Here is a 10,486-nt window from a genome sequence, read left to right on the forward strand (position 1 = left end):
CAGGGGGAAAGAACTGTCAGCCAAGAATTCCATATCCACCAAAACTCATTGAATTTATGTGCTGAAAAGTACAAAACACTGCTGAAAGAAATTAAGACCTAAATACATGGAAAGAAATCCCATGTTCATGAATTGGGAGACTTAATATTGTCAAGATGTCAATATGTCCCAAGGTAAACTACAGCTTCAGTGTAGTCAAGTTACGTGAATCAAACCTCCAACAGTTTTTGCAGAAATGGAAAAGACAGAATTTGGATGTACATCAACCTACAGAGTCCTAAAATGAAAGGCTAGAATCTGAGAGCACATATAGAAGGATATAATAGGTGAAACATAAACAAAACTGAAACAATCTTTTCCACAAGGACTATATGGGTTACTATAAACACAAACTGAAAGAATTTTTTCCACAAGGACTATAAGGGTTACTATAAAAAACCTCACGCCAATAAAATTGGACAACTTACCCGAACTGGATAAACTCTCAGAAATTCCTAGAAAGACGTAAATTATGAAAACTGACTTGCAGAGTTTGCAGATTTAATTAAGAATACAGACCTGGAGATGGAGAGAGTATCCTGGATTATCCAGATGGGACCCATCTAGTCAAATGAGTCCTTAAAAGCAAAGAAATATTCTTGGCTGTGTTGAGAAAGAGATGTGATGGCAGAGAGGTCAGAGAGATACAATGTTGCTGCCTTAGGGAGCGGAGGAAGGGGACTACGAGCCAAGGATCGCAGCCTCTAGGAGCAGGAAAAAACAAGCAAACCAACTTTTCCCAAAGCCTCCAGAAAGAAATGCAGCCCTACTGATGCCATGATTCTAGCCTCCTTTGATCCAATTTGGATTTCTGACCTGAAGAACTGTAAGATAATAATAAATTTGTGTTGTTTTAAGTCACTAGGTTTGTGGCAACTTGTTATGGCATTAACAGGAAACCAGCACAATTATCCTGATACCAAAGCCAGACAAAGACATCACAAGAAAACAAAACTTCAGACCAATATTCCTCATAAATACAGATGCAAAAATCCTCGACAAAATATTAGCAAACTGAATCGAGCAACACATAAAAAGGATTATACCCCATGACCAAATGGGATTTATCCCTGGAATTCAAGGTTGGTTTAACATCTGAAAATCAATAAAATAGGGGCACCTGGGTGGCTCAGTTGGTTAAGGGTACAGCTCTTGATTTTGGCTCAGGTTGTGAGATCGAGCCCCGCATGCACACACATGCGCTCTCTCTTTCTAAAAAAAAAAAAAGAAAGAAAGAAAGAAAAGAAAAAGAAGTTAAAGAACATAAACCACATGTTCCCCTCAATAGGTGAACATATTTGACAAAATCCAACACCCATTCATAAAACTCTGAACATTCAAAGAATACAAGGAAACTTTCTCACGCTGACAAAGAACACTACAAAAAGCCTGGCAGCTAACATCCTACTGAATGGTAAAAGACTCGATGCTTTGCCCCTAAGAAGAGGAATACCACATTTCTGGACTAAAACATTGTACTAGGAAGTTCCAGGCAGTACATGAGACAAGAAACAGAAATAAAAGGCATAGAGACTGGGAAGGAAGAAGCAAAACTGCCTTTATTTGCAGAAACATGATCCCATATGTTGAGCACCCTAAGAAACCCATACCAATTGGGGCGCCTGGGTGGCTCAGTCGTCAAGTGTCTGCCCCTGGCTCAGGTCATGATCCCGGGGTCCTGGGATCGAGCCCCGCATCGGGCTCCCTGCTCGGCGGGAAGCCTGCTTCTTCCTCGCCCACTCCCCCTGCTTGTGTTCCCTCTCTCGCTGTGTCTCTCTCTGTCAAATGACTACATAAAATCTTTAAAAAAAAAAAAAAAAAGAAAGAAAGAAACTCATACCAAAAAAACAAAAAACAAAACAAAAGGACTGATAAACAAGTTCCACAGGGTCACGGGATCCAAGACCAATATACAAAATTCTATTTTGTTTTTATATGCCATTAATGAAGAGCTTGAATGTGACCGTAGCACCATTCCATTTGCAATGGCATCAAAAAGAGTAACGTGCTCAGGAATACGCTGAAGAGGAGAAGTGCATGGCTTGCACACTGAGCTACACCTCATCTCGAAGAGAACTGAAGACTTGGGAGCCTGAGCAGCTCCAAGTCCGGGGACTGGAAAGTTCAATATTATTGATCTGGCAGTTCTCCCCAAACTGATCTCTAGAGTCAATGTGATTTCTATCAAAATGTAGAAATTGGGTTTTGGATTGGGTTGTTGTTGTTGTTTTCTTCTCAGAAATTGGCAATCTGATCTTAAAATTTATATAGAAAGGCAAAGGACCCAGAACAGCCAGAACAATACTGAAAACTAAGAACAAAGTTGAATGACTCACACTTTCCAATTTCAAAACTAACTGTAAAGCTACAGAAATCAAAAGGACGTGACTCCAGCATAAGCACGGACACACAGATCAATAGAACATAACCGAGAGTCCGGAGATAAGCCCTCAGCTTCGTGCCCGGTTAATTTCTGATGAAGGTGTTATGATGCAGTTGTAGGTGACGACTTGGCTAGTTACTCAATCAAAACCTAATCTGGGTGTTGCTGCGAAGGCATCTTGTAGAGGAGATTCAGGTCCGAATCAATCAACTTTATGTAAAGGAAATGATCCTGCATGACCTGGGTGGGCCTGATTCAATCTGTTGAAAAGACTTAGGAGCAGAGCTGGAACACCACCCCCGGCAGCTCGGGCAGACCGGAGCCCAGCCGGCCCTTCCCCGTGGCTTGCCCTCATGGAGCTCTCCCACAGATGCTCTTGCTCTGTGGGACTTTAACTGCCTTAGGCATCAGGGCAATTTAACAGAGAAAGGACAGACTTGTCAACAAATAGTGAGGGGACATCCACATGCAGTAAGATTGATTTCAACCTTCATCTCACACCATGCATAAAAATTAGTTCAAAATGGTTCATAGACCTAAATGTGAGAGCTAAAACCTTAAAACCATTTAGAATAAAGCACAGGGGAAAGTCTTTATGATCTGGGTGTAAGCCAGGAGTTCTTAGAAACACTCCAGTCCGGGGCGCCTGGGTGGCTCAGTTGGTTAAGCGACTGCTTTCGGCTCAGGTCATGATCCTGGAGTCTGGGATTGAGTCCCGCATCGGGCTCCCAGCTCAGCGGTGAGCCTGCCTCTCCCTCTGACCTTCTCCCCTCTCATGCTGTTTCTCTCTCTCTCGCTCTCTAATACATAAATAAATAAAATCTTAAAAAAAAAAAAAAAAAGAAACACCCCAGTCGGAATCCATGAAAGAAAAAAAACGGATACATTTGATTCATAAAAATTAAACCCTTTTGCACTTCAAAACGCATTTTTTTTAAAGATTTTATTTATTTATTTGACAGAGAGAGACATAGTGAGAGAGGGAACACAAGCAGGGGGAGAAGGAGGGGAGAAGCAGGCTTCCCCGCAGAGCAGGGAGCCCGATGAGGGCTCGATCCCAGGACCCTGAGATCATGACCTGGCCAAAGGCAGACGCTTAACGACTGAGCCACCCAGGCGCCCAAAACGCATTTTTTAATTATGAAAATTAAGAAAAACCTATAGACTGGAAGAAAACATTTTCCACATGCATCCGATCCAACACCTACGGCCGGGATATATAAAGACCTCTCGCAAGTCGACAATCAGCGAGACCACCCAAATAAAGTGACTGTCTACGCAGCACGTGGAGCATGCTCAAGACCATTAGTTACTGGGAAGACGCAAACCGAAACCACCCCTGGGACGGATGTCACATAAGAGACTGTCAGAGTAACAAGTGCTGGCGAGCATGCGGCGAAGCCTCATCCCCACACACCGCCTGCCGATGGAGTGTAAAATGGTACAGCCACATTGCAGCAGTTTGGCAGTTTCTTTAAAAAATCACACAAAATGTTCTTCGTGTGACTCAGCAATTCTACTCTTCGGTATTTATTCCAGGTAAAGGAAAACGTATGTCCACACAGTTTGGGGCAAGTGTTCCTTGCACAATTTATTCATAACAGCCAACAAATTCGAACAACCCAAATGTGCACAGGATGCATCTGCCACGGAATGAGTCTGGTGCACGGAATGGAACACTCGTCAGCAGCAGAAAGGAAAGCACCCATCCACGTCAGCAAACAGGGCATGGCCAGGCTCCTAGAAACTCCTAGAAGCCATGCCCTATGGCTTGGGCGAACCCCAAAAGCCGTATGCTAAGGGAAGGAAGTCAGACACATAAAGCTAAAAAGAGTCCACGTATACGAAAAGCCTTTTAGAAAAGGCAAACCTCGGGAGACAGAATGAGCGGTGGTCTGAGGGAGGGGGGAAAACAGGTATTCACTGAAAATAAGCAGGATGGATCTTTTTGGGGTCATGGAAAGATCCTAAGCCTGAATTGTGGCAATATTTGCAGAAGTCTGCAAATTTACTAAAAATCATTAAATCATCCACTCTTTTAAGTCGATTTTGTGGTATATAAATGATACTTCAATCAAGGTGTTCTGTTGTTTTGTTTTGTTTTGTTTTGAATTAAACAAACAGGAAAGCTACAACATGAAAAACAAACTAAACCAGACTGGTTAGAGTTGTGAAGTTAGGTGGTTGAAGTATGAAGGCCACAAGGCTGTAATTCGGTGGAAAGTTGGCTGGTCATCGCCTGGGGTGGGGAGGAGGAGCCGGGAGGAGGAGGGGCGTGGAGAGTTCCTAGGAGCCTGGCCACGCCGTTTCCTGACCTGGATGGGTGCTTGCTTTGTGATAAAAGTTTGAATATATATTTTGCTTTATCCACTTTTCTAGATGTATGTTATATTAGACAACATTAACCCTTTACAATACCAACCAAACATTATTTGGTTTTTAGGAATAAATCTCACAAAAGTGAGCAAGACCTGTCAGCAGAACATTATACAGGTGTATTCAAACTTGTGAATCAGGTCTCGTCAATCGCATCACAGGGTGACGGAGTCACACTCCCCACACTGTCCTGTGGATCAGTGCAGTTCCAATTCAGATCCTAAAAGATTTTCCAAAGACTTTGACAAAACCAGGGGTGCCTGGGTGGCTCAGACAGTTAAGCTCTTGATCTTGGTTCAGGTCTTGATCTCAGGGTCATGAGTTCAAGCCCTGCATTGGGCTCCACGTTGGGTATGGAGCCTGCTTAAAAAAAAAAAAAAAAAAAAAAGACAAAGAAGAAGAAGAAAAGATTTTGACAAAACCAAGTTCTAATGAAAAAAGCCCCAGAAGAGCCAAGTAACTCTTCAAGAAGGATGTCTTGACCCAGGGAAAACAAACTGACCCTCAGCCGGGAAACTGTCCCACCTGCACAGAGAGAACCTTGGAACCCAGTTTCTAGCAGAATGGGAATTACAGAGCCTCGGGAAAAGAGGGAACTAGTTTATAAATACATCAATAAAATAAAATTTAAAAATCAATAAGAATTAACTATAATGTCTGATAATGCGGAGTCGGATAAAAGGACGGAGTTTAAGTTCGCGGTGAGACGGCCCTGAGCGGGGAGAGGGTGGACTGGCCCTCAGCTGACCACAAGTCGGGTTGCTGCCCAAGTAAGGGTGTAAGTCCTGGGTTCGGGGTATAACTGCCAACCTATTAGGGAGACAGATGGGACCCTGAGGGGGACCACTACCAAAAAATAAAAATAAAGCAAGATATAAAAACACATGAAAAGGCACACGACAAAGTCCCAAGAGAAATGTAAGTCGTCAGTACGCAGCGGCTGTCGCCCACACCCGGATGCAGGGGCCGTGCCGGGGCCTCCGAACTGGACACGGCCCCCTCTGGCACCTACTCGGCCTCAGAGACTGGGGCTCCTGTCCCCAGCTGCCCAGCAAGTGCGGTCGGTGGACAGAGCTGGCCATGCCTCCCAACCCCCCTGGGGGAGCAAGGCTTCCAAGGGTCCCCTCCCCCTGCGCCCACCCCCCGGCCCCGGGGAGTTCTTCCGCCCTTCCCACCTGGGCCCCGGGTCCCCGTGCTTCCCCCCCCCCCCACCGCCCCGCCCCGTGCGGCTTCCCTCGGCTTCCCTCTCCTTCCGGCAGACCTCGGCCCAGGGCCGCCACCGCCGACCGCCAGGACGAGAAGGGATGGCGCGGGGTGCTCCCCCCACGCGGGAGCCTCAGTCTGCCGGGTCTGCGGGGCTCCGGGGGCGTGCTGAGCTCTGCCGCGGCGGGGGGGCGCGCACAGCCCCGCGCCGGCTCAACTAGAGCTTCACCTCTGCTCCCCGAGTCCCCGTTGGCAATAGCTGCGGTCAGCGTCGTCGGCGTCTGTGCACGTGTCCCCGCGACCACGCGCGGCCACCGAGCGGCAGCTCTGAGGCCACCCCAGGGCTCGCGGGAAGCGGGGCTGCGAGAAGTGGGGTCCGCTTGGACGCAACCACTGCCCTCCGGGAGCCACGTGCAAAAGGCGCCCACAGCGCCCGAAAAGTCTTGGGGGACCGAAAACCTGAGAACCTCTGCAGTTGAGTCTAAGGGATCTCTACCTTGAGGCCTACCCCCGTTCGGTGTCCTGAAGCAAGTTGGTGACCAGGGCAGGGGAGTCCGAGAAGTCAGCGCCCCTGTCACCCTGAGAGAGCGCTCCCCACCTTCCAGAGCGTTCAGGGTATTCCACTGGATCAACTCGTTGTGTGGAGACTCCCACCCATCCTGCCTTCCAGGGAGCTACTGGGGGCAGGAGTCCAGGAGAAATCCAGGGAGTCCATGGGATTCTCCTGGCCGGAGGAGCATCCAGGACTTCGGGGCCCAGGGGGTGGGCAGGTGAGCAAGGGCTGGACTGGACAGGAGTGTATGTGAGTGCGACTGATGGCTGCTGCAGGCGCCCCACAGAGCTGAGGTCATATCCAGTGCAGGGGACCAACTATGTGACCCTGGGAGCCACGCACTTTCTCTGAGGCCATCCCTCCTCTGCACCGTGGAGGCTGGACCGCCTGCCTCCTGGGATGCCTGCAATGAGGTGCACACAGCAGGTGCTCAGGAATGTGGGCTGATCTAAGGATTGGGAGGTGGCAGATCGGGGGCTGGAACGGGGCAATTGTTATTGGAAGTGGGGGGCACAGAACTGACCCACCCCCACCAGCCTCCCTCGGCCCCAGGGTGAACCACGAGTGGGGGAGGGCAATGGGGCTAGAGACGGATTTATTAGAGGCCTCAGGCAAATCCCCAGGGTCCCCTCCCTCCTACCGCCACCAACAACCCCAGAAGTCCTGCGGTGCCCACTAGCGTCCGTCACGTCCAGCTGCTCCTGTGCTACAAGAGATTCACCCTGGCCACCACCTGCTTGCAGCCAGTGACGGCGAACTCACGGCCAGCGACGCGGTAGTAGCTGAGCTGCGCCGCCAGGAGCTCGGCGCGGGCTGGCTCTGGGAAGAAGCCCTCCCCGGCCATCTCGTCCCGGAAGCAGCTGACCACGTCCTGCTTGTCCAGCAGCAGGAAGGGCACGATGGCCGCCGCCTGCCACAGCGGGTGCTCGCGGACCAGGAGCGCCCGCAGGCGGGCGCGCAGCTCCTCCTCGGCCTGCGCCGCGGCCGCCCCGGCCCGGTCACCGTGGGCATCGCGGGCGCCGTCGGAGCGCGGCTGGGGCAGCGCGCGGGATGCGTTCTGCAGCACGAAGCGCGTAATCTCCGAGCCGCCCGCACTGCTGAGGAGCACATAAATGGCGTTGTGGAAGCGGTGGGCACGCTGCGGCTGCAGGAGGCTATGCAGCTCGTCCAGCAGCGCCGGCGGCAGGAGCTCCGCCTCGTCCAGCACCACCAGCGGGGTCTTCTCCTCCGCCTCGGCCCGCGCCACCACGTCGGCCACGAGCGCCGCCAGCTCCTCACGGCAGGCCTGCGCAGCGCGCGGCTCGGGGCAGTGGTGGCGTGCGTGGTACTGCACCACGGGCGCGCCGCCCTCGAGCGCAGCGCGGAAGTGGCGCGCCAGCAGGCGGCCCACGTGGCTCTTGCCCACGCCGCTGGGCCCGTGCAGCGCCAGAAGCAGCGCGCGGCTGTGCACGTGCGTGGCCAGGTAGTCCCGCAGCAGCGCCACGATGCGCCCCACAGCAGCCGGCTGGCCGAACACGGCGCGCTGCAGCGCCTTCTCCAGCCCGTCGAGGTCGTAGCGCTGCGCGTTATCGTCCAGGTTCTCGATGGCGTTGAGCACCTGGAAGCCCACAATGGCCACAAGCAGCAACAGGCAGCGCTGCGCGCGGCTCCGGCGCTCGGCGTGCGGCCGGCACTTGCGCGAGGTCTCGGGGTAGAGCACCACACGGCTGCGCCGGCGCCTCTTGCGCGGCGTCCTGGGCTGCAGCTCCGCCGGGCCGTCGAAGGTGAAGAACTGCGGCCGGCCCAGGTCAGCGTGCGGCGCCCTGGAGCTGCAGCCGGGTCTGGGCGTTCCAGCGCCGGAGGCCGGCCCCGTGCCCGGCGGCAGGAGGCGCCGCTTGCGCAGGAGGCACACGCGGCGCCGCAGGCGGAGCACGGCGCGCAGCGGCGCGATCACGCTCGGGCCGGGGGTGCCGGGCCCCGCGGCGGCGGGCTCCAGACTGGGCTGGCCGCCGTCCATGGCGCAGAGGCGGCGCTCGGCATGCAGGTCGCCCTCCCTGCAACAGGAAGATGGGGAGGGTCTCCAGGCTTCGCCCGGCCAACTGGGACCCTTCCCCCGAATGCTCTCGCCCCTCTGAGAGGTCCCCAGGGAGCGCGGCGGGGGCCGGGGGGTCCTGGTGCCGGCCTCGCCGAGCCTGAGTCTCGCCCCGCTGACCAGGAAGCGGCTCCCCGCGGGGCCCCAATGCAAATCTCTCGGGTCCTCCCATAAACAGCTGCGGGCCTTGAGGAAGTGGCGGAGGGGGGCGGGCGCAGCTTATCGGGAAGCCACCCGGCTTCCTGGAGGAGAAGTCGCTGCCAACTAGGCGCCGTTTAGGGGGGAAGATGGGTCAAGGCCCGACCCTGCTGCCCGCCCCCTCCCCCGCCCACAGCTCCGACTGCCAGGCGCCAGGGGCCCTCTGAATCCCAAGTGGGAACCAAGAGAAGCAGAGGCCCAAGCACCCCTAGATTCCAGAGACCTCCCCCACACACTTAAGAACACTTGGGGGGGAATCTGGCCTCGCCCCCACCCCCAAACTGGGAACCCCCCACATCCCTCCAGTGAACACACTGATGGAGTGGCCAGCAGGGAGCCCCCAGAGACCAGAGCGGTGGGGTGGAAAGATGGACAAAAAGACAAGGGCCAGAGGAGGAGGAAAAGAGCCACAGAGGAGACAGAGCTGAAGAAAGGCAGGACAGATGCCCCTGGTCCCCAACCCGCCCCATACCTGCAGCTGTGTCAGGCTAAGCTCCTGCTGGCCCCCCAGCCCACCAAGGAAGGGCAGTCCCCTGCCCAGGCCAGATGCTGGGCCTGCAACTCAGGACACAGAAAACACCAGCTTCCTGGGGAGGGTCCCAGTGGGGTCAGGGCCCTCGCTGGGCCAGCTCAGGCCTGGAGGAAAGCAACACCTGCGGGTCCCTGGGGTGCGTTCGTTAGGAGGGGAGGAAGCTCTGGGGAGGTTTCCGCTTCTAGGCAAAGGAAGTGAGTCAGGGGTGTGGCAAGTGGGCGGGACTTAGGCTGGACGGAGGCGCCAGAGGGGGAGGTCTGTCTGGCTGGCCCAGATCCTCCGGCCCTCCGGTCACCTATCCTCCTCGGCCCTACAACCCTCTTGGCTCGTCCTTGCCACCTGGTAAGGCTGGGGGGGCATCCCCTCCCCTGGGATCCCACAGCCCCTTGCATCTCAGTCCGTCCTCCACAGAACCCCTACCTCCCCAGGGACATCTGCTGCACCTGACCCCCCACAGGGAGGGGAGTAGGGCAAGAGCAGAGGGGACCATGTGCCTAGCGGGGTCTCCCCAATCCCTCCCTTCTTCCCCTCCCCTGGCCCCAACCTGGGGGCTCCTAGAGTAGAGCTCCTTTCCTTCACCTCCCCCTCTTCCTCTTCCACAGTCTGAGGCTCCATTCCCTCCATCTCCCCTTCCCTCTTCCCCCATCTCCCACCCACCCACCCCAAGGACAGTTTAGCACACTGGGACAGAAATTCTAGAGCTGGGGGAAGACCCCCATGCACAGCTCAGCATCCTGGTCAGGGAGCAAATTTAGAAAGAACTTAGGCCAAGATGTGGCAGGTGGGGGTTCCTGTGTCCCTGCCGCCAGCCCTATTCCCATCTCTGCAAAGATGGGCCTTACTGAATGACCCTCTCCTCTTCCCATTCTGACCAATGGAAGCACCACGTCTTGGCCCAGGCTTGTCTGCAGTCCTCCCTAAGAGTTCATCAACCCAGTGTGCCCAAAGCTAGTCTGGCCCTGTGTCCCTCTGGCACCGGCAGTCCAGAGTCCCTTGGCTGTCCTGCCTGGGGTCCCTCAACCTCATCCTCTTAGCCTCCCTGTCCCTCCCCAGCCTCCCTTTGCCCACACAGGCCCCCCTGCCCAGTGCCTCTGTAGCTTTCCTGAACCTCACTGTGACCGGCAGGCACGA

General features: G+C 54.3%; 1 protein-coding gene across 1 annotated transcript; it reads right to left on the bottom strand.

Moving 5' to 3' along the window:
* Window positions 1-6,119: 6,119 nt before the first annotated feature.
* On the bottom strand, window positions 6,120-9,938 carry TOR4A (torsin family 4 member A). The gene is made up of 2 exons (XM_035015368.1): window positions 9,296-9,938; window positions 6,120-8,587 (listed from the first exon to the last, which is right to left on the bottom strand). The coding sequence occupies exon 2, from the start codon at window positions 8,548-8,550 to the stop codon at window positions 7,261-7,263; it is 1,290 nt and encodes a 429-aa protein (XP_034871259.1). The 5' UTR covers window positions 8,551-8,587; window positions 9,296-9,938; the 3' UTR covers window positions 6,120-7,260.
* Window positions 9,939-10,486: the final 548 nt, after the last annotated feature.

The sequence above is a fragment of the Mirounga leonina genome, unplaced genomic scaffold (genome assembly GCF_011800145.1).
Source record: "Mirounga leonina isolate KUSES-001 unplaced genomic scaffold, KU_Mleo_1.0 Mir_170, whole genome shotgun sequence".
Classification (NCBI taxonomy): Eukaryota; Metazoa; Chordata; class Mammalia; order Carnivora; family Phocidae; genus Mirounga; species Mirounga leonina.

Coding starts and splice junctions, on each gene's coding strand:
- TOR4A (XM_035015368.1), bottom strand. CDS start 8,550: ATGGACGGCGGCCAGCCCAGTCTGGAGCCCGCCGCCGCGGGGCCCGGC.